At 49.3% G+C, this 27,200-nt stretch overlaps 2 protein-coding genes across 15 annotated transcripts in view; one reads left to right on the top strand and one right to left on the bottom strand.

Annotated features, from left to right (window-relative positions):
* Positions 1-2,413, bottom strand: part of LOC122384725 (zinc finger protein 2-like) — a 45,977-nt gene extending 43,564 nt beyond the window's left edge. For 5 of the 13 annotated variants that reach the window (XM_043372415.1, XM_043372410.1, XM_043372409.1 and 2 more), the window contains exon 1: positions 2,202-2,413. The gene's annotated coding sequence lies outside the window, so the exon portion shown is untranslated. Of the gene's footprint in view, positions 1-1,805; positions 1,978-2,201 lie in introns of those variants that run through there. The other 8 variants (XM_043372418.1, XM_043372419.1, XM_043372414.1 and 5 more) reach the window with 6 other exon arrangements.
* Positions 2,414-5,757: 3,344 nt separating this feature from the next.
* Positions 5,758-27,200, top strand: part of LOC122384724 (casein kinase I-like) — a 30,432-nt gene continuing 8,989 nt past the window's right edge. For both annotated transcript variants that reach the window (XM_043372405.1, XM_043372404.1), the window contains exons 1-7: positions 5,758-5,953; positions 6,081-6,158; positions 8,103-8,213; positions 11,416-11,564; positions 25,079-25,307; positions 26,292-26,462; positions 26,797-26,945. In XM_043372405.1, the coding sequence (XP_043228340.1) occupies positions 6,083-6,158; positions 8,103-8,213; positions 11,416-11,564; positions 25,079-25,307; positions 26,292-26,462; positions 26,797-26,945 (885 nt within the window). In that variant the 5' untranslated portion in view covers positions 5,758-5,953; positions 6,081-6,082. The remainder of the gene's footprint in view (positions 5,954-6,080; positions 6,159-8,102; positions 8,214-11,415; positions 11,565-25,078; positions 25,308-26,291; positions 26,463-26,796; positions 26,946-27,200) is intronic.

Genomic DNA, 27,200 nt, shown 5'->3' with positions numbered 1-27,200 from the left:
GGAGCCCCCCCCCCCTGAGGTTTTTTGGTGATTTCTCCCAAACGCGTTGAGCTAGGAAGCTCAAATTTTCTGACTTTTCCTAAAAGGCTTCTACGCAACATGTCTGAAAATTTTGAGTTGATCTGACCTCAGGTCAGGTCACCAGAGGCGGTTTGGTGACCCTACCTCAGAAAAGTTTGCAATCACGCCAGAGCTAGAGTTTTTGACCGATCAATTTCTTCTCTTCAGGCTTTAGTTAGGGTACCAGTATGTGCAATTTGTACATCTCGGAATTTTGATATCTGTGACCTAAGGTCAGGTCAGTTTCGCGACCTCCCCATTATAAGTCAATGGGGGAAAAATCAACTCCCTGTTTTTACCACTAAAACGGGTCGGAATGGCCCCATATACCATACATGACTTCATATACGATCAACCTTCACTACCTTGAGGTCTGTTTTGCTGTTGGGCAGCTGTGAGGTCATGTGACGTCATCAAAGGTCACCAAAGGTTTTTGGCCAATAACTCCGTACAGGAACAAGATACAGACGCGTGGATGGTCTCATTGTGTTCAGCTCGTCAAGACTCATCGAATGATATATATGATGACCTCGAGGTCACGTGACCTGAGGTCAACCTTTGAATTTGACCTTTCGAGGTCAACATATATATCATTCGATGCGGATTGACGAGAGGATCACGATGATGCCCTTAGTTTGTTCCTATCTTGACTAATTCGAAGGTTATTCGAGACAAACTCTCTCCATATCTAGCGCCGCCATTTTGACTTTTTTCGACCCCTGTGACGTCATCTTTGACCTGACCTGAAAATGACCTTAGTAAAAATTGTAGATCTTGGCCGTGCGTATCCGATGCCGTTTACCGTTTGTCGCTGCGATGTGTAGTTTTTGAGATCTGAAGGGGGGGCCGAATCGCCCCCCCCCCCCCGCCAGTTTCTTGTCCCGGCGGAGCCCGCCAGGAATAGGGTTAATGGTAGGGATTCGGGATGTCGTACATCCTGTTCGCCCAGTGTCGGTCCAGTCGTGCCTTGAACTGAACAACCGATGTGGCAGACACTACTGAGGACGGCAGGGCGTTCCAGTCGTTGACGACTCTTGTGCTGAGGGCGTTTCTTCGTGTCAGGGTGTTCGCTCTGGGCTTGAGCAGTTTCCACTGGTGGCCTCTTGTTTGGTTGGAGGTGCTCTTGTGCAGGAACCGTTCGGGTTCCACTGCCATCTCGCCGTGCAGCAGCTGAAAGACGGTGATCATATCGCCTCTGCGTCATCGGTAATACAGCGAGGGGGGGGGGGCGAAGATGACGTAGTCGGTCCGGGTACGGGAGATGCCGGATGCTCAGAACCATCCGGGTTGCCCTGCGCTGCACACGCTCCAGTTTTGCCTGGTCAACTCTGCCAAAGGGTCCCCAGATCAGGTTCCCATACTCCAGAAAAGGTCGGACCATGGACTTGTAGAGCAGAGGGAGAGTGACCTCATTGATGGTAGCGAAGGAGCGCTTCACGATGACGACAGCCAGCATCTGGGAGGCTTTCGCGATGGCAGCCGCTGTTTGCTGGTGAAACTTCAGGTCTTCGTCGATGATGATGCCCAGGTCCTTTTCCTCCGTTACTCCCTCGATGGCAGAGTCGTTCAGGTGGTAGGTTCTCCCAGGGTTGAGTCTGCCAATGTGCATCACTTTGCATTTTGAAGCATTGAAGGGCAGCAGCCACTTGCTCGACCAGCGGGCGAGCAAGTGGCTGCGGACAGCGATTATATTGGGATAAATTAGGACTTCATTTTGCATTGCACAGGTAGGTATGGGTACCTACCTTGACCTACATGATCAAGTAGATTTCTTGAAGAGGGTGTTATGAGGGCTTTAGGATCGACTAGGCAGGGCTTAATATGTTTCTTTGCAAAAATATGCAAAGGACTATCCTAGCGTATCAACAGAGCATGCAATCTAATGCACAGACCTCACCAAAGTATATAAATACACTCAACAACATTTTTTTTTTTAGTGGCCCTAACTTACGTTACTGGCCTCGCGAGGAGGGCGGCGACCTAACTACGCCGCGCAAAAGAAACCGGCCGTCCTAACTAAGACCAGTGGCCACTTTTACTGCAAGACAACATGGGAAAACCCATATCCATGTACTATGCCATGAATATGGGGAAAAACCCATGAATTTACGTTAAGATACATAAATGACAGTGAGACTTACCGTTAAATTGGTGTTTGTGAGGGGAGGGAAGGAGGAAGTTTGTGAATGGTAATTGGTAGGGTTACGATGTTACGATAAAAGTTGGATGATAGGAAAGGTTTGAAGAGTGGAGGATATGTCGCTGCCGCTGTTGAGGGCCGATTGTTGTACCCGGGCCTGTGGTCGCCCAAACCCGGCCGCTGCCGCTGTTCAGCGGCCGGGTCCGTGACTGAAGAATCTTTGGCCGCTGACAACTAATGGTCTTTTGCTTACGCGCCGAGATCGAAGCAAACGCGTCAGTCAAGATGCCTGGCGCCTGGCGGCCATGTTTGAATTAAACTTGTAATTTTATATATATATATATATATCTATATTTGAGTCGTGCCGTGCTTAGATTCTATTTTTGTTGACTATCAAAAGCAAAATTGTAAAACCAAAATTATTCCTACGAAATTTGAGATAGTCCCTAAACTGAAAAATGTTAACGACCGACGTCGAGCCCAAGGTCGAGCCGACGTCGGCATGTATATTTAATTATTTATTTTTTTTACATGGAATGATATATTTATTAATAAATATATATAATACATATATGTTTATAAATATATAATAATGATATATATATATATATATATATATATATATATATATATATATATATATATATATATATATATATATATATATATATATATATATATATATATATATATATATATATATATATATATATATATATATATATATATATATATATATATATATATATATATAATATATACATGCCGACGTCGGCTCGACGTCGGGCCGAGGTTGACGAGATCGTTTGTCGTTGGACCGACGGGGCCGACGTCGGCATGTTTATTGGGACAACGCGCCAAAAATATCAACCGGCGGCGGGATTCGAGCCCCCCAGTCGCCGACGTCGGCATGTTTACTGGGACAACACGCCAAAAGCATCAGCCGGCGATGGGATTCGAACCCCATGTCATTTGAACGCGAGGTTAGTGCGTTAAATATATATATAATATATACCCAGTAAACATGCCGACGTCGGCCCGACGTCGGGGTGACGTCGGCAACTCGGCATCGGCATGACGACGTCGGCCCGACGTCGGTCCAACCTCGGCACGACGTCGGCTGGATGTCGGATATGCCCGCATGTTGATGTACCGACGTCCATCCGAGCCAACCGACGTCGGGGCCGGGCCGACGTCGGACCGATATCAATTGCTGAGGTCCAGCCGACGTCGGGGCGACGTCGGACCGACATCGGCCGCTGTTTTGACCGTTAAAATAATATAAAATACATGTTTCATGTTTCATAAAGAGCTTCTGTATTCAAAATAATCTCAGGAAACTCAAATCTTCCTCCACGCCGCAACCCCCTAATCCGGACAGGACGGGAAACTTTATCCCATTTGGGATTACCCGTAAGCCGAGCTCGCCCGTAGCCGGGTGCGGTGAGTGCTTGGGGGCTGCTCGGCCTATCCTTTGGTCAGGCTCAGCCCCGGCAACTCACCAGGGCCGGGCCCAGTTCATATAGAAAGGCCAGTCGGCAAGTGTCACTTTGCCAAAGTGCCACTTATCAGAGGGACACTTTGGGAAACGTTGGTGCAGGTGTGTAAGAGTGGCATATATGAATCCATTGTGGGGTCGCCTTTTCAATAAGTGTCACGTAACAGCAATGGGACCAGGGACTCTATATGAACTGGACGCTGGGTGCTCGCCAAGAAGACCAATGTCTCCATCCTATCATCCCAGTAAACATGCCGACGTCGGCCCGACGTCGGGCCGAGGCTCGGCCCGATGTCGGCCCAACGTCGGTTCAACCTCGACCCGACATCGGCTGGACGTCGGATATGCCCGCATGTTCCGACGTCCAGCCGAAGTCCAGCCGACGTCGAGCCGACGTCAGGCCGAGGTCGTTTGCCGAGGTTGACGAGATCGTTCGTCGTTGGACCGACGGGGCCGACGTCGGCATGTTTATTGGGACAACGCGCCAAAAATATCAACCGGCGCCCGGCGGCGGGATTCGAGCCCCCCAGTCGCCGACGTCGGCATGTTTACGCCAAAAGCATCAGCCGGCGATGGGATTCGAACCCCGTGTCATATGAACGGGAGAATAGTGCGCTAACCACTACACCACGCAGCCAGACATCAAATTTACTTTGTTTTGTTGGGTTATGCCCTTTCGGTCCGACAAGACCATTTCAGAGCCGGAAGGATGATAGGATGGAGACATTGGTCTTCTTGGCGAGCACCCTGGGTCCAGTTCATATAGAGTCCCTGGTCCCATTGCTGTTACGTGACACTTATTGGAAAGGGCGACCCCACAATGGATTCATATAGCCACTCTTACACACCTGCACCAACGTTTCCCAAAGTGTCCCTTTGATAAGTGGCACTCTGGCAAAGTGACACTTGCCGACTGGCCTTTCTACATATATGAACTGGGCCCGGCCCTGGTGAGTTACCGGGGCTGAGCCTGACCAAAGGATAGGTCGAGCAGCCCCCAAGCACTCACTGCACCCGGCTACGGGCGAGCTCGGCTTACGGGCAATTCCAAATGGGATAAAGTTTCCCGTCCAGTCCGGATCAGGGGGTTGCGGCGTGGAGGAAGATTTGAGTTTCCTGAGGATATTTTGAATACAGAAGCTCTTTGTGAAACATAAAACATTATTCTATATTATTTTAACGGTCAAAACAGCGGCCGATGTCGGTCCGACGTCGCCCCGACGTCGGCCCGACGTCGGCTGGACCTCAGCAATTGATCTCGGTCCGACGTCGGCTGGACCTCGGCTGGACGTCGGAACATGCGGGCATATCCGACATCCAGCCGACGTCGTGCCGAGGTTGGACCGACGTCGGGCCGACGTCGGCATGCCGATGCCGAGTTGCCGACGTCACCCCGACGTCGGCCGACGTCGGTATATATATATATATATATATATATATATATATATATATATATATATATATATATATATATATATATATATATATATATATATATATATATATATATATATATATATAAATATATCATTCGATGCGGATTGACGAGAGGATCACGATGATGCCCTTAGTTTGTTCTTATCTTGACTAGTTCGAAAATTATTCGAGAAAAAATCTCCATATCTAGCGCCGCCATTTTGACCTTTTTGACTTCTGTGAGGTCATCTTTGACCTGACCTGAAAATGACCTTTGTAAAAATTGTAGACCTTGTCCGTGCGTATCCGTTGCCGTTTACCACTTGTCGCTATCTTGCTTCCACGGTCATAGATACTACCTTGCTTCGTTCTCGAGATCTCAGGGGGGGGGGGGCGATCATCCGCCCTCCCGTCGGTTCTAAGTCGGTGCGCGGGTTAAACAGCATGTTGATTATTTTGAATCTCTTTTGTAAATGCTACTTTTTAGCCACATCTATTACTTCAACTTACCATCACTTTCTAAGATAAACTGCATTTTTCTACCATTTTGAGCACTAGTAAATTTTCATGCAATAGATTATCCGTAGTTAGCGTTTACAGCGCCACCTATTGATAAGTTTATTAACTAATGTGTAAGCGCTTGGAATCAGTATCGCGGCGTATTGCGGCGCGGAGGTTGTGGTGTGGGAATGCGTGGGATTTGTGAAGGCTGTGTGCGTGCGGCGCAAATTAAAGTTTTAGGAATGATTGTGGTACTCAGGGTTCAAATTTAAGAGTCAAGGTGTTGTTCTCAAGTGCTCGCAAGACCCGGAGACCGGGCAGCAGCGAGAAGAGCAGAGGTAAACGTCTCTTTGTGTATTCCTTTGTGGTATTCAATATGGCCGACGATCAGCTGTTTTCATTGGGTGAAAGGTGAAATTTTGTGTTGTTCGAACCCATTTAATTCATGTTACAATTTTGTTTCAGAAATGGAGCTTCGTGTCGGCAACAAGTATCGATTAGGTCGAAAAATTGGAAGTGGATCATTTGGTGACATTTACTTAGGTAAGTTCCTACCACTACGGGCACTAGGTACTGATTAAATTTAAAGTCATGTTATGATATCAATAACGGATTGACTATTTAATAAGATATGAGGCTCTCTTGTATGCAAAACATTTGTGTAATCTATTTACTAGAAAATATAAGCTTTCCAGAGGGGAATTGTAACATGGATATGGTCACCGAAGTCCTGGGGGGTCCAGGGGCCACCATGCAGCACCTAAAATTGAGAGGATTTTTTGTTTTTTCAAGAATAAAATGCAAACTGAACAATTTTTACAATGGAAAGTTTGTTTTAAACACCACAGCATTGCATAAGGAAGTTCATACCACTAGAATTAAATTATTGGAATTCGGAGAAACTTTTGAGGTATGCCCTTCCCAGTGTCCAAGACTGCCTTTATGGATCAGCCAGTGACTGAAGTCTAAGTTAACCCAACCTGTGACTGTGATACAAAGGAGCAAAAATGCAGGCACTGTTCATTTCTTTCTACCCTGCTGTACACTGGGTGGCTGGTGGTGCTGGGTAGTGCTTGGATAGGTTGATAAATTTTCATGTTTAGGGGATGTGACATTGTTACCTTCATGTTATCCTGTGACAGCTTCGGCATACGTGACTGACTCTGACAAGAACATTTGATGAAGGTACATTGTCTTGCAGCTCTGAATGAAACCATGGCACCCTGTCACAATGCCACATGAAATACTAAACCACTTCTCGAGACTACTCGCTTGAAAAATGATGGACCCTTACCTAACAGGCATTCTTTGACAAACTTACCTTGTAGCTTTATATGGGAGATCAGTGTGGGGTGTTGGGCAGTATCCCAAAATTATATCTTGGCTTAGGTGTCTGTGGGGGGAAATTCCTCACTATGATGAGTTGGACAAGAGTGGAAAATTGCCAGACAGACCACTGACCAGGCACATGAAATAGTGGGAAATGGGTATCATAGAGTCACTTGCAAGAAATAGTGGAAAATGGGTATCATAGAGTCACGTGAAAATGCTGGAGCATGTAGGAGCTGCTTTGCATGGTAATGAAATGAACCAAGGAGGTAAAAGGGAAAATAGGAACACATGCCCTTTGTTGGTTAAATGTTAAACATATCTATATAGATGCTAAGTATGCTTTGAATAGACTGTAAGGCCGGGCTCTCAATTTGGGTATGGTGAGTTTTAATGTGTCCTTTTAAATGTTTTCTATTGAATAGGTTATAGGCTTGCTACTTTGGACATATTTCTGGTGCATTGACTAGCGAGGCCATCCAAAGATTACCAACATGAGTCTACCTGCCTTGGCAATTATCTTACAGCCTGACTTTCGTGCAAGCTGATGGGTATGGTTACCTACCTTATTGTAAAAGCTTCATTATGGACATAAAGGATAATTGGTAATATCACACCAAACATGTTAGATTTGCAAGGAACAAGTGAACAGTGACAACAGTGTAACTTGTAAGCCTATTCACTATTAGCTGGGTCTTCCAGTGCCATGACTATGTGGGCTTATCATCATTCACTTCAAAATATTGACCTTGAAACCTACAATGGCTAGCTGGAGCTTTTCATGTGATGAAAGCTGGTTGATGGAGCCTGTAAATGGCTCCTACTACTGCTCAGATGCATGGCAATAGGCAACTGTTGTGATTTCGCTTTGGAAATAATGTTTTGCAGGTTATTGGAGCCCTTTTTAATGGGTCAAATGCACGTTATGTTGGTATAAAATGTCATGATTTTCAAATCGTCTTTTACCTGGACAGTGGACACTGACATAATAGATATGGTCTCACTCCTTCACAATGGACTTCACACAGAACAATTTTAATTCAGTGATGTAATGCAACCTTGTTTTGATCAAAGGCTCAGATTTTCAGCTAGATAAGATGATTATCTATAGTGACTGATCTCATTGTCTTATGGTAAGCCTCTTCAACTGTGTTTCAGGTACAAATATATCGACTGGGGAGGAGGTCGCCATCAAGCTAGAAAGTCTAAGGACAAAGCATCCACAGCTGTACATCGAATCTAGATTTTATAAAATGCTGCTGGGAGGGGGTAAGTACATGGGATAGGGGCTTGCGGATGTGGTGTCTTGCTTTGTGACCAGGAGAACTGCCTAAACTTAATTATGAAGTAGCTGGACTGGCAGGGGAGCCAGCAGGCGAGCAGTTCGGATGATCTTGATTGAGGTCTGAGGTACAGCTTCGCGGATAAAACGGGCGCGTTGTCCATGACAAAAGGAACTGGAAGCTGATGATTTTAAAAGATTCCTGGACACTGAGCCACGAAGTAGCGACGTGCTTAGACAGTGCAACTGCAGAGGTTCGCTATTGACTTCTTAACCCGTGCCGGCCATGGGATTGTGATTTTTCCGCGGGGCACTCCTTTTCACGCACCTTTTCTGCACATGTTGTGAGAATTTCAGACCCAGGTCGATCAAAATCAGGTCACCAAGGCACATCAAGTGACCTTACCTCAGAAGATGTTTGAATGCTCACTATAGATACACTGATTGAATGATCACTTTTACGCTTTCAGCCATTGATAAGAGAAGAAGTATATGTATAATTTTATATGGAAATTTTGATTTTGGTGACCTAAGGTCAGGTCGATTTTGCGCCCTCTCTATTACGTGTAAGTTAGTGTGAAAAATTGAAATGCGCCTCTTTTGGACGAATGTCATTCTCAACACTCACAAAGATCAAGTTACACGTACAAATGACGCACTGAATAGGAAAATTGCCTCCGTGACCCATCCTTATGATCCTGATTATGATGATGATTATGATAGTACCCAATACCCATCCACTTGTACTATCCGTAGTGCGATATTGCTTGTCCAACTACGGCTCTTGCGGAGCCACGCAAGTGCGAAGGATACAGAAAATTGTTAACTTCTGTGCGCGTGTCGTGACCGGTAGGCGGCGCAACGATCACGTCTCTGATGCCATTGAGCTCCTCGGATGGTTCACGGCTGAGCAGCTTATTGTCTACCATACATTGTGTGCTGTGCGTCGTGTCATCGTGTATGGGGAGCCAGCACACCTATACAGCACCATAGGCCCACGGGCAGCTGAGACTCACCAGCACGACACGCGCCGCGCTGGAAACCGCATGCTGCCGCGCATACGCACCGAGTACGGCCGGCGTAGGCCATGTGTTATACCGTGGCGTCAGACTGCTGAACGAGCACCGCCTGGATCCCACCGCAGCCAATTTCCGATCAGCGATGCGGGAGGTCGTAAGAGCCAATCATGAGTGACTGTTTGTGCATTCTTTCTTAGGAAGGAATCTGACCTTTGACCTGACCTAAAATATGACTGATTTGCTTTCGTCATTTTTTTACATTCTTTCTAATGCCGCTTACTGCGTGTCGCTACTTGGTCCAGGAGCCGAGTTAGAAGTCGGCGCAGTTGGCGTCGAGCACAGCCCCGGTGCGGGTTAAGCCAGTGGCCTAACATGACCAGAACAGGGCTGGCTAATTTCAGCCAGTGCTTCGGTCAACCCTCGCCCGTGCTGGTCCTTTTTGCAGCATCTAAGATATGGGGTGGGTCTCCCAATCGTTGGGCCCTGATCGAACCAGGTTTCGCGAAAAAAGAGTGCATTGTTCGTGACGAGAGTAAGCCGGTGATACCCAATTTTGAGGTCCTATGGCATTTGTTGACCTTCCAGGTCACTGGCCAGCTCAATGACCCTAAAGGCGGGGAAATCGAGACCTGCTAGAATTTTGTAAAGCGAGGTTGTAGGTTGTGATGTTTTTTCCGCGTTCCTGATTGCGAATTTCATTATAGTTCTGATCAAAGATGATATCTTCATGCATTTAGGCGAGATCGGGTCAGGTCAGGTCAACCAGAAGGCGTCCTGTCGGCTATCTATAGTAGGTGTCAGCCACCACTGACAGCTTTGTAACATGTTACATAGGAACCAAAACTAATTATGAAATGTACAGATGGGTGCTAAATGTGGAATCAGCTCCAAAACCTTCCCTAGAATCATGCAAAGCATGTAAAAGTGAACCGAGGTCATCTGAGGTCAATGACCTTCACCTAGCTTCCACGTGACCTTGACACCCGCCATAGCTCATGGGACAAACATGGTTTCACATGTTGGAACGTTTGCAACCACAAAAAGATTAAAAAGTCACGAATAATGTGCGCTGACATACGCCGAAGCGCGATTCCGGTCTGACAGGGTCTCGAGAAATAGGTCACAAAAAAGGTTGACTGGGTCAGGGTCATGACATTTTCAGGGTAGGTGTAAAATTGCTTACGTCAATGGTACTGAAAGTTTCGTTGCGATCAGCCGCTTTTTGCGTGAGTTAATCGCGAAAAAACTGGGGGGGGGGACTTTCGACCCTCGAGAAGTGCCAGAGAGAAGGTACTTTAACCATGGCTTACCGGCCGGTATTAGATAACTTGTCAATACTCAGTTGTGTTTAATCTATTGTTTTGTGAAAACCGGAAGCGATTGGATGAAAAGGACGTGTCTCCTGTGGTCCAAAAGATAATGGAAATTGCTCGCAGAGCCGGTTTGTCTGGGTGCCCTGTGTCATGTGGGCGCCGGTCCCAGGGCATTGGGGGTAAATAGCAGCTCGTGAATCGGCGGGGGACCACGTGGCCCGCCAGCGGGCCAGACCGGTGCGCGCCGCCCGATCCCGTTACGTTGACACCAGCTGCGCGTCGGAACGATGGAGCCAAGGTCACGGCTGCCTGCTGTCCACGTCACACGAGTTCAGCCAAACTTGCCGTGCCAGGGGCGGTGCTTGCTGGCTATTTTTAGGTGCGGCATGCACCCGTCTCAGAAGAGTACAAATATGATGGTAGCCGAGCTCTCAACTTTGCTCATTATGGGTTCCTGGCAGACGTCATTTCGGTTGTGTGTATTCCTGCCAGTATGAGAAGCGATCTGACTGTGAGATTTGTGTTGCCTTTGTTTGACGTGCTGTGCCTAATATGACCGTCTTTTAGAATTGAAATGCTGTATGCTTGTTTGAGGCTGAGCTTTCGTCGACATACCCGTATTTTTACTACTTTTTTATTTTTTATCTCGCTGTTTCTTTCCCGTTCATTTCCTGACTTTTCAGTGTCATTTTTCGTAATTCCCTCTCATGATCTACTGTATGCTCCCCTTCTTTCTAATTTCATATTCCTCATTCCTCTTCACTCACTATTTTCCCTCTATTCCCTCATCCCATCCACCCTCCCCTCTCTCTTCCCTTGCCGCAGCTCTGACGCAAACTATTCTCGTCCACCGACAGTGGGGATACCGGTGGTCAAATGGTACGGAACAGAGGGCGACTACAACGTGATGGTCATGGAACTGCTTGGGCCCAGTCTAGAGGACCTCTTCACATTCTGCTCTAGGAAATTCTCACTGAAGACGGTGCTCCTCCTGGCGGATCAGATGGTGAGTGTTGAATAACACCTTGTTTGGGTGTAACCCGTACACTGCTGACACCGTGTGTGGGTGTAACCCGTGCACTGCTGACACCGTGTGTGGGTGTAACCCGTGCACTGCTGACACCCTGTGCATGGGTGTAACCTGCGTGCACTGCTGACACCCCAGCATAGGGTTACCTGTGCGCAGCCGACTCCCTGTCAGGGTGTAATATGTGCACTGTGTAGTGTGCAGTAGGGTGTAACAGTGACTAACACTCGCAGTGCTCACAGCAGACACACTCGCTATGGGTGACCTGTGTAGTGAGCACAGCCGATCTGATTGCAGGATATTGTATCGTAGTGGAATAGCTGACCATTGACGCGAAACTGCAATATGTCTGAATTATTTTAGTCACGAGTTGTAAACGCTACTCGCCGTCACGACATGAAATCTCGATTCGACTGACAACAAGCTTCTAGGACATTGTCCACACATTGCTTTAGCATTAATATGCGTGCTAGCTATCTTCGGGAAATGTCAAGCCAATACGCAGTGCTTATTCTGGTAACTGGTGTGATACGTGCAATGCATTAGATTACGGTAGTCGGTAATGCTGGTGAGACGATTTGGTCTTGATGGTCATATTCTTTTGCTGCTTTCCAAGGAATTAAACCGTGTTTTTTTTTTGTCCGAACCTCCAACATGCTATATCATCTTTCTTGGATAAATGTCCCGTTTTGTGGGCAATGGGCATGAAATAATGCTACATTTGCAGTCAATATTGATACCGATCGCGCTGCTTTGCGCTGATAGTCCCACACCAGCTTGGCGTTGACATTTCTCGGCCCGTCAGTCGAGTGCCCACTGCCCAGCCTCCTCAGGGCGGGGCCGCGGCAGCGCACGGTGTCCGCCACTGCACGCCCCCTCGCCCCTCGCCCCTCCCCGGTGCGCGGGCTGTCGATGAGTCACTGAGGGTCGCTGTCCGCCGTGCGCCGGCTCTGGCTGAGCCCCGGTAGCGGCGGCGCCCGCCCGCGCACTATCTGAGCGATACTGACACGGATCTGCCAAAGATCTGCGAGCTCCGGTCGCCTCGGTGGTCGGCAGTGTCCGGTTTGATCTCTGGGAACGCACTAGGATGGTTTGTTTTCGAGACTGCTAGGTTCGCCACAATCATTTTTTTTCAGCAGTATTCTTGTTGAGCGTTCGTATATCAAGTCTCAACAGATCAGCATTAGAAGGAAAATCTGACACTTATTTTGCCGCATGGCATCATTAGAAAGCGAATCACGCAGGACTGCGACGTATCTATTTTATTTTAAATGAAACCGTTTTCAGGCTCTCTTATTACCTCGATTTCCTCATTAACGAACCTCTGAGCTCGATGGTGCATGACTTTTATCTAATTGGTGCCACGATGCTTCAGGAGTCCTCATGATATCTTTTTTTTTGTGCGGAACAATCATTGGTGGCTGGTGTCTATTTCTCCGTTGAGTTATTTTCAGACCTGTGTCAGTACGCTTTGCGTTCCTTCATAATCAGTGTCGTCCCCACCTCAGGATACGGAACGGAGCCTGGACACTAGATTTGCCCTCGCCGACTGGTAGCGAGGCTCTGTGTCTCCCACAGCCATAGGATAGGGCCTTGCCACGACCCACCTTAGCTCACGGCCACCGGCCGCCGACGGTCCACCCCCGCGGCCGGCGGCGCTCAGCTGATGGGTGACGTCACCAGGCTGCCGGTGACGTCATTCGTACCGTGGTCGGTCCGAACTGGGCCAGGTGATGAGACGGATGGACTGACTGGCCAGGAGCGGAGAGGCAGTGGCGTGGCTGGCGCAACTGTGATAACATTACGGCCATGTCCGATGTCCCAGCTTAATTTTCAGTACTTCTGCGCACCAGTCGGGCCCCAAAGTAGCGGTGACAAGTTGCTATGCAGTGCCGACAAGGTAGTGGTGAATTGGTGAGACGGTTTACTGGATAACTGGTTACTACTAACTACCTACAATGTCAATTGTTATGAATCATTAACTATCTCTATCATGAGCCATCTAGTCCCTAGAACTATCTTCAACAATGGCCTGGCGCAGTTTAAATGTTAAATCCCCTTATCTAAGACACTGATACTGTGTCTTTGTACTAAGCTGATTGTATATCCTTTAGCTCAAACAATGTATATCCTTTAGCTCAAACAATGTATATCCTTTAGCTCAAACAATGAGCGTTGGACTGACGGTGGTAATACTGCGAGTTCGGGCTCGACACGCCTCCACGCTCGGCTTTGTCACACATGATACTTCTGGTACCAATGGCCCGCGCCGGTGCACAATCATATCCAGCATGATCTAGCAGGATATCTTGAGCGTGCTCTTCCTGACCGCCGCAGAGGAAGGTAGCGGCGTGAACGGCTGATCGTCTGCCTGACCCGGCTCGTTTGGAGAGGGGTGGGGAGTGGAGGAGAGGGGTGCTGCCCCAGCGGCAGGCGGGCCGCCCCGATAGTGACCTGGTTAGGGAGGATAGCCGTCCCTGACAGAGGGTCTGCTCGCTTTCGGTTAGGTTCTGCCGGATGCCGGACGTGGTATGTGATATGTCATTTGATGATGCGAGGTCCGGACAAACTGAACTAGTGAACAACACGTAATCGCTTTGCTGTTATTATAGCTCATTGGATCCACACAGCGACTACCTTCCAAAGTATCTCTGGATTTCAATGAATTGTGGGAGCGGACAGTGGAAATTGAACAGTCCAGCATTGCCTCCGAAGAGTACGGAAAGATGTCGATTTATCACGGCCTTGCCAAGTGTATCGGGTTGATACAGCCCGTGGTCCGACGGACGCATAGCCGGACGGTGTTCACTGTCCATGACTCCACCCGGCTAGACGGCGTGCCTGGCGGCCAGTGTCCCGCCTCTGACAGACTGCTGACCCTCGGGCCGGACGAGCAGACACAACAAACAGGGCACTGTCCGTCGGCCCGGCGCCGCGGGCCGGTCTCAGCTGCTCGGGGGGGGGGGGGGGGGGAGGACGGAGCCGTGGACCCAAGCGGTGCTGTTAGGTCTGGAACGCCGGACGGAGGACGAAGGGTACTGCATGGGAGAGACTATTGTTTGGGATCTTGAGGGCCATATGTGACGGCGCGCAAAGACCCAGGCAATGGATGGAGTGGAACAGGAATGTTCGAAGGTCGGGAGTATATGACTTACTTGGCCCATACTCGTATTCAGCCGAAACTTGGCGGTATGGTATGAATTTCAGTCGTATTTTTATAAAACATGGCGTCATACAGAATGCAGCTGAAAATGGTGGTGGGGACGTTTGTTGTCAACATACCCACAGCTGACAGCTGAGTCATTTCTTATGACCTTTAGCCACTACCCAGTACCACAGGCCACAGCTGTGCTTGTTTTGAGCCTTGATGTACTTTTACTGTGCAGCTCTGCTCATTCCGGTGAGCTGAGTCAGTTTTGTCGGACTGTTAGCTCTATGCGTGGCTGAAGGTAACCATACACCGCACCCAGGTCCGTGCTGGATTGTGGGGTGTGGCACACCGACACGCACATTGGGCGCTCGGTCAGCACGGGCGTAGCCTGTTGTGCCCGGTCATTTCGGGTCTAGTGTGTGCGGATTGATGGAATCATAGAGGCTTCAACAACCACGCTCAGTGATTAGCTGGGTGAGATGAACTCCATCTGCTGCGTGCCAGTTACAGATGTCATCCAGTTTACAGCGGTAACCTTTTACGCTTACTTTCTTATGTATTTATATGATTTAACATACCACTCCCGGATCCTTTTTGGCCACTCATCGGCGCTCCAGAAATGCTGCGATCGCTGCCAGCGGTGCTCCTGCAGTGAGCTATCCACTGTGCGTGTCTTCCAATACCGGGAAGCCAGTTCTGCCCACTGACGACATCGTGACGTCAAAGTGATTCCGTTGGTGATGCATACCTCCACTGAGTCTTCTGAGTCTCTCGGTGATCTGCGGGTAGCTTTGCACTGACTGGACGTATCAGCGAATAATCTTAGCGCTGTTTGGCAACCGGCCTGCGCTAGGCCGCCGGCCGGCGCGGCCCCGAGTTGAGGTGTTGATCAGCTGACATCAATGTCATCGGCCGAGAACACATTTGGTGTCTCTTGAGCTGTGAGTTTTATCCTTTGCGCAATCAGGGCACGTTACGGAGGAGCTGAGAGGCCGAGACAGAGAGAAGGGCTAGTGAAGTCCGTTTTCGGTCCGGAGTAAAGCTGATGCATGTCGCGGTATCGGGGGCACTCAGTGTTCGGTCGCTGTGGACTCGGTCGGCCTTGTATGGCAGTTCGGCAGCAGACTCGGTGCTGGAACGGCCACTACGTCACAGCTAACATAATCGCGGTACGGGATGGAGGTGGTAAAGTCGGTCAGACCAAATGGGGTCTGGAAAGAGAAAGTCCTCTTCGCTGCAGCGGTACTGGGATTTCAATGCGGCGAGGACTGATAGACAAGGAGGGAAATGTCCTGATTGCTAGGAAAGTGAAAATGCGTCACTCTCTGAACAGACACTGGTCCGGAATGACGACTAAAACTGGGTAAAACTGACCGCGTGGTTCTGACAATTCCGCTGCAAGTCTCTCTGTCTTCCACTCTCAAATCTTCTGCTCTGATTTACTAACCCGCTCCGCTCCGTTGCCGCGGGGCAGACGGCGCTCCCCCTGACCCACTGACCACGAGCCGGCCGAGTCGGTCGTACGGCCTCTGACCGACATGGGCGCCGCGTCGGTACCGTTGGCGCAGCTCCCGACGACGACCGACTCTCGGAACCGGACCTTCCGCTCAGTGCCAAATGTCAGCGGCTCGTAGGAGCGTGCCTGCGCCGGCTGACGTGGGCGGTGGAGCCGGGGCGTCATTGACGCCGTGTCACTCGGTGTGTGGATGAACTGGTGTGGGAACGTGTTGCGACACGTGGTCTTCCCCTGTTCTTTTCCGTATGGTGTTGGCTGGAAAGTCGAGCTAACGTTTATCCTGGCCGGTAATGATCATTTTGGAGCACCGCTGTTCTGTTGTATTCGCAACTTTCGGCACATTCCTGTTTGTTGCGTAACATGCCGTCCCAAGGTGGCATTACTTTATTTCTAGCCTATGGCGTCAGCCAGAATCTGACCATAGCCTCTGGGGCGCCACGTCTGCCGCAGTTGCTCGGGCGCTGCATGACTGTGCGCCACGTTTGTAGCGCCGTCCGGCCGCACCTGCCACATTTCCCGGCAGAGCTCGGGCACCGGCCGGCTGCGCGCACCCTGCCCCGCCTGTCTGCCTGTCTGCCTGTCTGGCTGCGAACCGGTTCGGGCCTCGTGCTGCGGCGGCGTGGGTACGGCTGTGGGTACGCCCGGCCGGGGCGGAAGGCTATAGTGCGAGTAGAGTGCGCCGCGTTCGGCGGCTCGTCCAGCCCCGTCGGTGTACATACCGTATGCCCGCTGTCAGATGCGCGGCGGGTGCGATTACAGAGTGGATCGTCTAGAAGTGAGAACGCGACACGCTATATCGGTGATGATTACCTACCGGGTCAGGTGTTCGTTATATGCCATATACAGAAGCTATGAGCGTAGAGGATATGGCGATAACTAATGAAGGTTTCGGTTTTGCCGGGTCGTTGTCGTTGGTTCGCGATATTTTTCAGACTAAGTAGGTATGTATCGTATTGATTACCTCTGCTATCTCGATAATTACTGAAACGGAATCTCAAATTAATTTTCGTTTTTAATCATTCTCCTTTTTTGTACGTTTTTGTGAATGAATGGTTCTTATACGAAATTTGTCGCCCAGTTTTTGTTCGGCGATTTGCTCTCAGGTTTCTAATGCTCTAAGGAGGCTGTCTCCGATACCCCGATATACATATCGGGGTATCGGAGATGATTGTTCATTAGCCAAAGACATCTCATCCAGACTGGTGTGTACCACGTAGAAAGTTATTTTCAACGCTTTCTGCATTTTTTTTTTATCAGATTGATAACCCCTAGCATCTTGTTTCTTGTGAGGAAAAAATTGATATGATTTACCCTCAGTGGTAGGTATAATTCGTAATCTTATGGAGCTTTTGCAAGTTTTTATTTGTCCAAAACCGATGAAATAACCAGTAAAATATCGGATGATAATTTTCTCCTAGAAAGTGATATGGAAGTTTGCAGAGCAGTACCTAGCGTAACAAAGATCCCACCTAGTCAATCATATCAGCTCATTTTACCAGTTCTTGTCACAGCTCACCCCTTGACATCCAAAACACACCTGCATAAAATCCCATTTTGGTCTAATTAGCCCCGCCGGGCTGTAAGCGGCGGTCAGGTGCAGAGGTGCGCTCCCACCCCACACCAGCACACACGGTCCAGGCAGTGTGCGGCGGTACCGGTCGATGATCAGCTGACTTAGTGACGTCATCGCTCCCCGGGGCGGGGCCTGCCGAGCGGGCGGGGGTGCGGGCGAGGACTGAGAGTGGAGCGAGAATAGCGAGAATGGAGCCGCGTGTCCTATATTGCGGGCAGACGGAAGAGCAGCTCTGGCTGCAGCCAGGCGCGGTAGTGACTGATGGATAGTTAAAGGGAGGGAGAGGGGAAGGGGAAGGAATAACTGCGCTTATTACGGACATCTGAGTTGCATTATTTACACCCAAGGCTATCCGATTGATCCTGTCCTAATGGACCTGATATTGATATACGACTAGTTCTATCTTAATTCCTCTATCACTCGCCTCTGTAGTTTTTCTAGCTCCAATCTTGTCTTACTGAGCCGCGGCTCCGACGCGCGGTTCACTGGGTCCGGTTCCGCCTACGTACCACCTGACATAGGCGTAGGAACGTTTTCGAAAGTGGGGGGGGCCAGGGTCCCAGAGATCCAAAACCTAACCTACCCCCAAAATCCGATTTCTCCTCGGATTTCGGCCACTTTGTTTTCGCAAACATGCTCAGAGGTAAAAAAAATAGAGACAAAAAAAAAGAAAAAAATTGGTTGAAATTTCAGGGAGTCTCCACTCTCCCGTCCATAAACTCAAACTGATGGACGCGTTCCCCTGTCCTCCGCAGCCGTTGGCACCCATGCAAATTCCAGAGGCATCCAGCAACTTTTTCATTACGAGCAAGCGTGAAACGTGCAAAGCGAGTCTTTTCAATATACCTATAAAAATCAGCATGAACGGCCCAGCTAGGCTCAGCCAGGCCTATAACGTTTTAAGAGGTTTTATATCAGCGACCACTGCAACTGGGCTGATTGACTTTCACTTATCAGAGGCCGGTGTGGGACTTTTAGACGGTCTGGGCCTTCAGAGGCCAGTTTAACCCTCCACGGCCCGGTCCTATAGGTTTTCTACATACGCGCTGGCCGAGGGGGCGGGGGGCGGGTACGACCCCCCTCGCCGTTTCGCCCCAGGTGGAGCTAGCGCGTCGCGGTAAAATGAGCGTGTGCGCCGTTACGAGACGCAGAGATCGATACCCGATTTTATGGTCCTAGGTCAACCAGTGACCTCTGACACCGTTCCGTGCTTCTATCCTCAGGATACTGAAATCCTTCTCCTCCACACCGCAACCCCCTCCGGGCTGAACAGGCAACTTTATCTCATGCGGGCTGCTCCCTTGGAGCGGCACCGCTGCTCCCGAGGGAGCGCACCCCGTAGCCGGGTGCAGTGAGTGCCTTGGGGCTGGGTGGCCTGTCCTCTGGACGGGCTCAGCCCCGGCGACTCACTAGGGTGCCTGCCCAGACCAATGTCTCCCCCTATGTATATCCTATCATCCTTCCGACTCTGAAATGGTCTCATTGGACTGAAAGGGCCTAACCCAACAAAACAAACAAAAACCGGTGACCTCTGAGGTCAGGTCAAGTGCCTCAAGGCACGGTTCCGTTTTTGGTGAATAACTTCGCAAAAAATGGCCGCAGAGCCGCGATTTTGCCAGCATCGTGTTCGCCTCTCTCAGGCGCGTCGAATGATATACTTTTTGTTTGGGTGAGGTAAACTTAGGGTGTTGACCTCGGGTCACGGTCAGGTCGGCGTCCCCAGGTCACGAAATTGGTCGTAGGAGGTCATGTCGCATATCATTCGATTCGGCAGGTCTTCTTGAGTCCATAGTTGGCTTTCCCGACTCGCTAGCTCAATTTGATCGGTACCTAGTTATTGACGAAAAACTCTTATTTCCACACACTTATTTCACACTCTTATCACACTCTCTTAAACACACTCTTATTTCCAAAGGTACCCATGAACAAAAGGCAACCTTTCATTTGTAGCTAATTTTGAATGAAATTGGGGAAATTGTAGGTAGGGTAGGTGCATAGGTCCGTCCAGAAAAGGCAACCCTGGGATTTACATAATTCTCCACCCCTGTCAAGGTCGCATTAATCATGCAATATGTATATTCACCAGATACACACCCACCTTTTTCGCAAAAAAAAACTTCTTATATCCATCTCATTTCTAAATTCTACCTGACTCAAACCAGATCTTCATCTTAGTGCCTTGACCAGATCCACAAAACGAAACCGGTTGGCGCAATAAACATATCAGATATGTCTCTTCTGCGCTGAATTTGAAAATTTACGCGCTAAATCGCTAAACTGCTGCATGTTTTAGACGGTATTAATTCTACCTGCAAAGCACAGATTATCCGTGACAGAAACGGCACCGTGGCCCATCTTTTTGTGTTTAGCGAGCGAATCTCAGACATTGGAGTGCTCTCAAAAGTGGGGGGGCCACACACATTACTGGCCCCCCCACTCCAAAATGGTGGGGTGGCCGTGGCCCCCCTGGCCCCCCCGGTTCCTACGCCTATGGCACCTGAGCTGCCAGCTCACTGGGTCAAGGCTACACCGGCCAACCAGGGCGTTCTTGAATGATACATGCATGGGAAAAGTTGCTGTATGATTATGACAGTATGACACTGAGTTGTCGTTTATGGACAATGGTCATAATTATGGCACTGCATAGGTTTGGGTACTAAACTGTCGTGCCCTACAATCTCAAGTCGATGAATAGAATGAATATGAAATGACATTGATTTGGTGAGATGCTGGACGGGGCCACTGGGTCCAATTCATGGCAGATCGGGAGAGTACCCAAGCGCCGACCTTCTCGGTGTCATTTAGTACGATTCTATATTCAATTCACCACTTGATTTAGCCTGTTAAGATTTCAGAGCATCTCAGTCCACTTGCAACTCATGTCTCGTGCGAGTACCCATTGTGGAGAGTGAGACGAGGGACTAGCTTGGCATTGGAGGCGTGAATAACTTGGATTAGTCGTCCCGAATTTAATTTTAGTCCGGTCTTTTACAAGCCAGCGACAGTCTGGGCTCTGTCGAAGTCTGTTTGAGTAGGGGTGGGGCTTGGGAAGGGGTGTAGGTTGTCGTCGGGCCATCGAGGCCCTGGTGAAACGCTGCTAACGATTGACATTACTTCAGGGACTGTCAGAAGTGTCACCCGTCACTGTCACCGCTCTCCGGTTGCCTGTCATAAATATCACGGTCGTGCGCACGGGGTCACTGAACGACTCTCAGTGTCAGAGGGGTCGCCGTTGGCTGCAGGACGCCAGCGCTGGCTGCAGGGTAGGGTTTCCGAGCTGGCTGCAGCCTCCGCCGGCTGCAAACCCTCCTCTCACCGGCTGCAGGCTGGGCTGTCCGAGCGCCGGTTTCAGTCTCTCCGCGCGCGCTGACCAGGTGCGGTCCATCGCCATCTGACGCCGCCTGGGCAGCCTCCCCGCACCTCGGCCCACCTGACTGCCCTAGCGCGGCGCGGCGCGTGGCCCGCGGCTCGCGGCTCGACACTCGACAATGCCGGCTGTGAAAGTGACCCGGCCAGTGGCGCTGTCGGACCGCACGTGCCCGTCACGTAACGGCCTGTGACGGTCTCACGGCTGTGTGGTGACGCCACAACGCCTGGGAATGGGCGCTCCGCGTGACGGCACAGAGCCTGGGAGTCGCATAAGGGGACTCAGGAGGGGTGGTGTGCCAAACAACACTGGATTCAAGGCTTAGTGTTTGGAGAATGGGAGCGGGTGTATGTGGGGAGGGAAAGGGCAACAGCTGGGTGATGGTTGTGGGGATGGGGGAGGAGAAGAGCAGCCAAGTTAGCTTGGTGTAACTGATAGTTTTTTTGTGGTGGTGCGCGAATAGAGGGGCAGCTAGGTGGTTCTGGTGACGGTGATTGGACGATTAACGGCTGGTTGGTAACAGCGTTGGCGGTGCGGGCGGGCACGACTCCTTATCATCGTGAGAACTACGCTCCCTTTCTGGGCCAGCCAGCTGAGCGAGACGGCTCGGCGTAGACCGCCCTGCCATCTAGTGGCCACTCCCGACAACTGCGCCGTAGGTCTGGGAATGTGCGCCGTAGTGGGGGGGGGGGGGGTGAGGGCGGGCGCGGTAGGGGAGGGGTAGGAAGAGGTGCAGCCTCATGCCAACCGGCGCGGCGCTGAAGGCTACAGGCGGGGGAGGTGAAAGGTGATGAACAGCAAGGAAGTATCACGCCTTCCGTGTGTTGGTAAAACGGAGTGACGAAGCGACGGGCTGTGCTCTGTTAGGTGCTTCGATTGACATTTGTGGTATTTTATTGTGCTCTGACTATAAAACAGAAGTATGAACCTTCATTGAAATTGAAGGGGGCATGGGCCTACATTGAAAGTCGGAACCGTTTGAACCAACAAATTAACATTTCGTTATCATTGATCATGTAAATCCCCACACGCCTCCTGACGGGAACGACCCGGTAGGGGAAGGTGGGGTAAGACGGACCAGCTAAGGTTTGAGGCCGCATATCTTGCTACACTGCTCTCGTAATTCATATTATTTATAGTCTTCGGAATGCTCAATCCTTCCTCTGTTGATATGTGTAAAGACTAGATTTCAAATTAAAGACATCTAGGTGGTGGATGCTCTTAACCCTATTCCTGGCGGGGGGGGGCCTCAGGAGCCCCCCCCCTCAGGTTTTTTGGTTATTTCTCCCAAACGCGTTGAGCTAGGAAGCTCAAATTTTCTGACTTTTCCTAAAAGGCTTCTACGCAACATGTCTGAAAATTTTGAGTTGATCTGACCTCAGGTCAGGTCACCAGAGGCGGTTTGGTGACCCTACCTCAGAAAAGTTTGCAATCACGCCGGAGCTAGAGTTTTTGACCGATCAATTTCTTCTCTTCAGGCTTTAGTTAGGGTACCAGTATGTGCAATTTGTATATCTCGGAATTTTGATATCGGTGACCTAAGGTCAGGTCAGTTTCGCGACCTCCCCATTATAAGTCAATGGGGGAAAAATCAACTCCCTGTTTTTACCACTAAAACGGGTCGGAATGGCCCCATATACCATACATGGCTTCATATACGATCAACCTTCACTACCTTGAGGTCTGTTTTGCTGTTGGGCAGCTGTGAGGTCATGTGACGTCATCAAAGGTCACCAAAGGTTTTTGGCCAATAACTCCGTACAGGAACAAGATACAGACGCGTGGATGGTCTCATTGTGTTCAGCTCGTCAAGACGCATCGAATGATATACATGATGACCTCGAGGTCACGTGACCTGAGGTCAACCTTTGACCTTGACCTTTCGAGGTCAACATATATATCATTCGATGCGGATTGACGAGAGGATCACGATGATGCCCTTAGTTTGTTCCTATCTTGACTAATTCGAAAGTTATTCGAGAAAAACTCTCCATATCTAGCGCCGCCATTTTGACTTTTTCGACCCCTGTGACGTCATCTTTGACCTGACCTGAAAATGACCTCAGTAAAAATTGTAGATCTTGACCGTGCGTATCCGATGCCGTTTACCGTTTGTCGCTGCGATGTGTAGTTTTTGAGATCTGAAGGGGGGGCCGAATCGGCCCCCCCCGCCAGTTTCTTGTCCCGTCGGAGCCCGCCAGGAATAGGGTTAAAGAGGGACATGTCAAAAGTTCAGACAACAAAAAACGTGGGGTAAGACGGACCACCCAGAAGTGCCTGCTATCCTTTCATGTGTGTTACACTTCTGCTCTGTACTCTTGTAAGAAAAAGTAACAATGGTAAAATAACAAAATGAGCCTTTATTCTTTACTCATGTGTGATGGAAGTGCAGCTAAAAGCTGGGAACATGTGTGTTGATTGTCGTTTGGCATGAATGCATGCTAACTGAGCACTTGCATGCATGGCTCACATGCAACAAAGACTCCTTCCTGAAAAATTAGCTTACTTAAACTTGTGTCAATGTTTTGGAAAAGAACTTTCCATATGCAGGGTACAATGGACCACCACAGGGTAAGATGGACCACAGTGGTCCGTCTTGCCCCAAATCTAAATTCTGTCATTATCATGACGTATATGTCGAATAGCCCAACATTGCAAAACCTTGCCTTTCCTAAAGTGTGACTATAACTAAGTTTATAACTTTGTTCTTCACAGTTAAGTGCAAAATAGAAACTAATCATGCAAGAAAACCGCCGTAATTGAATCACCCTTAGACCTCTTATATTAGATCGGTTTGACGAAAAACAACATTTTTCTCAATAACTCAAAAGCTATGCATCCTAGCAGCATGAGCTCAAGGTGGCCATTGTTACGAAGGAAAACAAACATAGTGAGTGCATAAAGCAGTATGTAGATACCAGCAGCGGTTCAGCCGGGAGGGCTGGTGGTCCGTCTTGCCCCGCTGGGCCGTCTTACCCCACCTTCCCCTACTCCTCCTTTTCCGATGATCTGTAGTCGTCAGAAAAGGACGACTACAGAAGGTGTACCTTCGCGGGATAGGACGGTTATATGGGTTACGGTTAGGCGTCGGCGCCTTGCAAAGCGGGGACTTAAGGCCTGGCTACACTATGCGTTTTCTGCGTGCGTTTTTGCAGTTTTGCGTGGTTTGCGGAATATCGTTCTAGAAAAAAAAGTTATAAACAATATAATTTTTACTTTGGTTATATACAAAAGCTAATATAACTCTTATGTAACTAAAATTTAAGGTGAAAAACATCACAAAAACGTAATATCGTTCCTTTTTCTAGAACGATATCACGCAAAACACGCAAACACGCAGAAACGCACGAAGAAAACGCATAGTGTAGCCAGGCCTTTACTTGTGTTCCGTGTACCAGATACACGGGGCTCGATACCAGAGCTAAACGTCCCACGATTGCACTTCAGGCGCCGATAAACGCTTGCTTTAAACGCCCTAAAACTCGATTATCGGTACTCGCACGGCATTTGGCACAGATTGTGCAAAGTGATTGCCTGCTCTCCAGCTGTTTGTAGATTTGACTTGATTTGTTGGCTGCTTTCTGCTGCCGAGTGTTTTACCGCGGAAATATTCCGTTATGCAAGATGTTGTGACTGTAACATGTGTCGTATCATTAGTATCGTGGCATTTATGATGCCTTGAAAATATTGCGTAACCGTCCGCCCAGTATTTGGTGTTCAAGCGAACAACTGTGACAGCGTGTGTCCAATTGTGTCTGAGACCATCCGTGGTGTTTATTTAAATGTTTCTGGTAGACCGTCAGCCCTTTTTGCTCGAGTTCGATAGAGCACAGTTTGTCCTTGAGTTTTATCGTTACCATATTTAACTCGTGCGTCCTTTCGGCAGATAACACGTATCGAGTACACACACTCGCGAAATCTGATTCATCGGGACGTCAAGCCCGACAACTTCCTCATGGGTTTGGGCAAGAAGGGCAACCTGGTGTACATCATCGACTTCGGCCTGGCCAAGCGGTACATCAACGAGCGGACGCACATCCACATTCCGTACCGGGAGGACAAGAACCTGACGGGCACGGCGCGGTACGCCTCGCTCAACACACACATCGGCATCGGTGAGATACAAACTGCTGGGTGTTGTGGACACGGGTGTGGTGTTCTTTCGGTTGTGAAGGACGGCGCTGTATTTTCGGTATCCCTGCATTATTTTGTGTATAATTCGTTAAATATCGTCTTATGTTGTCCAGATGTAGGTTGCAAATATCAAAGATATTATCATTTCTCTCCTTTGCTTTGTGCGTAGTCTGTCGCCTATCTTTGTTCATTCGTAATTACAGCGTAATTAATGAAGGTGCATTTTGCATGCCTGCCTAATCTATTCCGGTGACGTTCAACCAACTCCGTAGGCGTTTGCAGGTCAGCCGAACGTTCGATTTGGCCAAACACATTTCATTTCATCCTGGCATGACAGACGCTCCCCAATTTCTCATCATCCGTATCCCTGCCTGTTTATATGGGACTCGTGGAGGCTACGTTTGTTTACGATCATACCCTCAATAAACCATAGTTGCACCTAACTAGCACCGAGCTGCTTTCCGAGTTTTCAATAATCAGTGGGGCTTTTTCGGGATGTTGAATGTGGCACTTGGGGATTTTCCAGGTTTGGAAAATCACACTGATAGTAATCTTGTTGGTGTAGGTGGAAGAATGACGCGTCTCCGTGTTGTTTTGACTCATTACCTACTGCTTATGCATTGGACAGTCCTGAATATACATTTATACATAGCATGCTCATCAGTCATCATCCCTGTGTTTTTCCAGACGCCTATGAGTATCTGCAATGTGCATTTGCAACGGTGCACCCATTTTCCATTTTCTGTGCGCTAAGAATGCAGCGCACACTTGGCCATGTAGTCAAACACACTTTAAGTGCGTACATATTTAAATATGCCAATTTCTAAATGCAGCTTGATGACCCCCTCATGGTACAGTCCCAGTCTTCCACCGACCTGCCCACTTGAAGTAAATGCCCCTAGCCCATTCCCCGTCGCAGTACCGACCCCCTGCCCCTGACCTCCAAACCACATTTTACCCGACAGAGCAAAGCCGGAGAGACGACATGGAGTCGCTGGGGTACGTGCTGATGTACTTCAACCGCGGCTCGCTGCCCTGGCAGGGCCTCAAGGCCAACACCAAGCGCCAAAAGTACGAGAAGATCAGCGAGAAAAAGCTGACCGTACCCATCGAGGAGCTGTGCAAGGGGTTCCCAGGTGAGTTTAGCGGATAAGAAGGGTGATCGGTTGGTGATTTTGTTTTAGGGTGTTAGCCAGCTAGTGTAGTGTATCCTTTTTTGGAGGGGGGGGGGGCGTTAGCTACGACTGCGTTTGTTATGGGCGATGGCCTGGTAACCATGCCTGTGCTTAGGGTTGATAATTGCTTGCCCGCAGCCAGATTACGCCTTGTCTTTCATCCATGCATACGTTCAGCTTGTGTACTCCTGACTCTAACCTGACGCCCACTTCTGAGCCACAGTGGTGTAGTTACCCCCATATCCATCCTGCGTGTAGTCCTACTCTAACTCTGACGCCCGCCTCTATTCCTCAGGCGAGTTCACGGCGTACCTCAAGTGCTGCCGGGCGCTCTCGTTCGATGGTCGGCCAGACTATTCGTTCCTGCGCCAACTCTTCCGCACCGTTTTTCACCGAGAGGGATTTACCTACGACTACGTCTTTGACTGGAACATGCTCAAATTCGTAAGTTGTGCCGGGATCTTTTGTGTCGTCGGTGTAAGTGTAAAACCTAGTTAGCGCTTTGGCTTTGTGGAAGATGTCGTTACTGAACGTGCGTTGGGTATGTAAAGGGTTGGTGTTTGTGTTTGAAAGTGCCGAGATGCGGGTGTTTTGACAAGTTTACTTTTCTGTTTGTAGGGTATGTGCACGACACAATTTGTGTTACATAACGTCAGTTACGCACGACTGGTGACATTTGAAGCTCTTAACACGTCTGGA

This window comes from Amphibalanus amphitrite, unplaced genomic scaffold (assembly GCF_019059575.1).
Source record: "Amphibalanus amphitrite isolate SeventyFive unplaced genomic scaffold, NRLGWU_Aamphi_draft 000197F_arrow, whole genome shotgun sequence".
NCBI classification, from domain to species: domain Eukaryota; kingdom Metazoa; phylum Arthropoda; class Thecostraca; order Balanomorpha; family Balanidae; genus Amphibalanus; species Amphibalanus amphitrite.
Note: the sequence above shows the minus strand (reverse complement) of the source record. Positions and strands in the feature narration are given on the sequence as shown.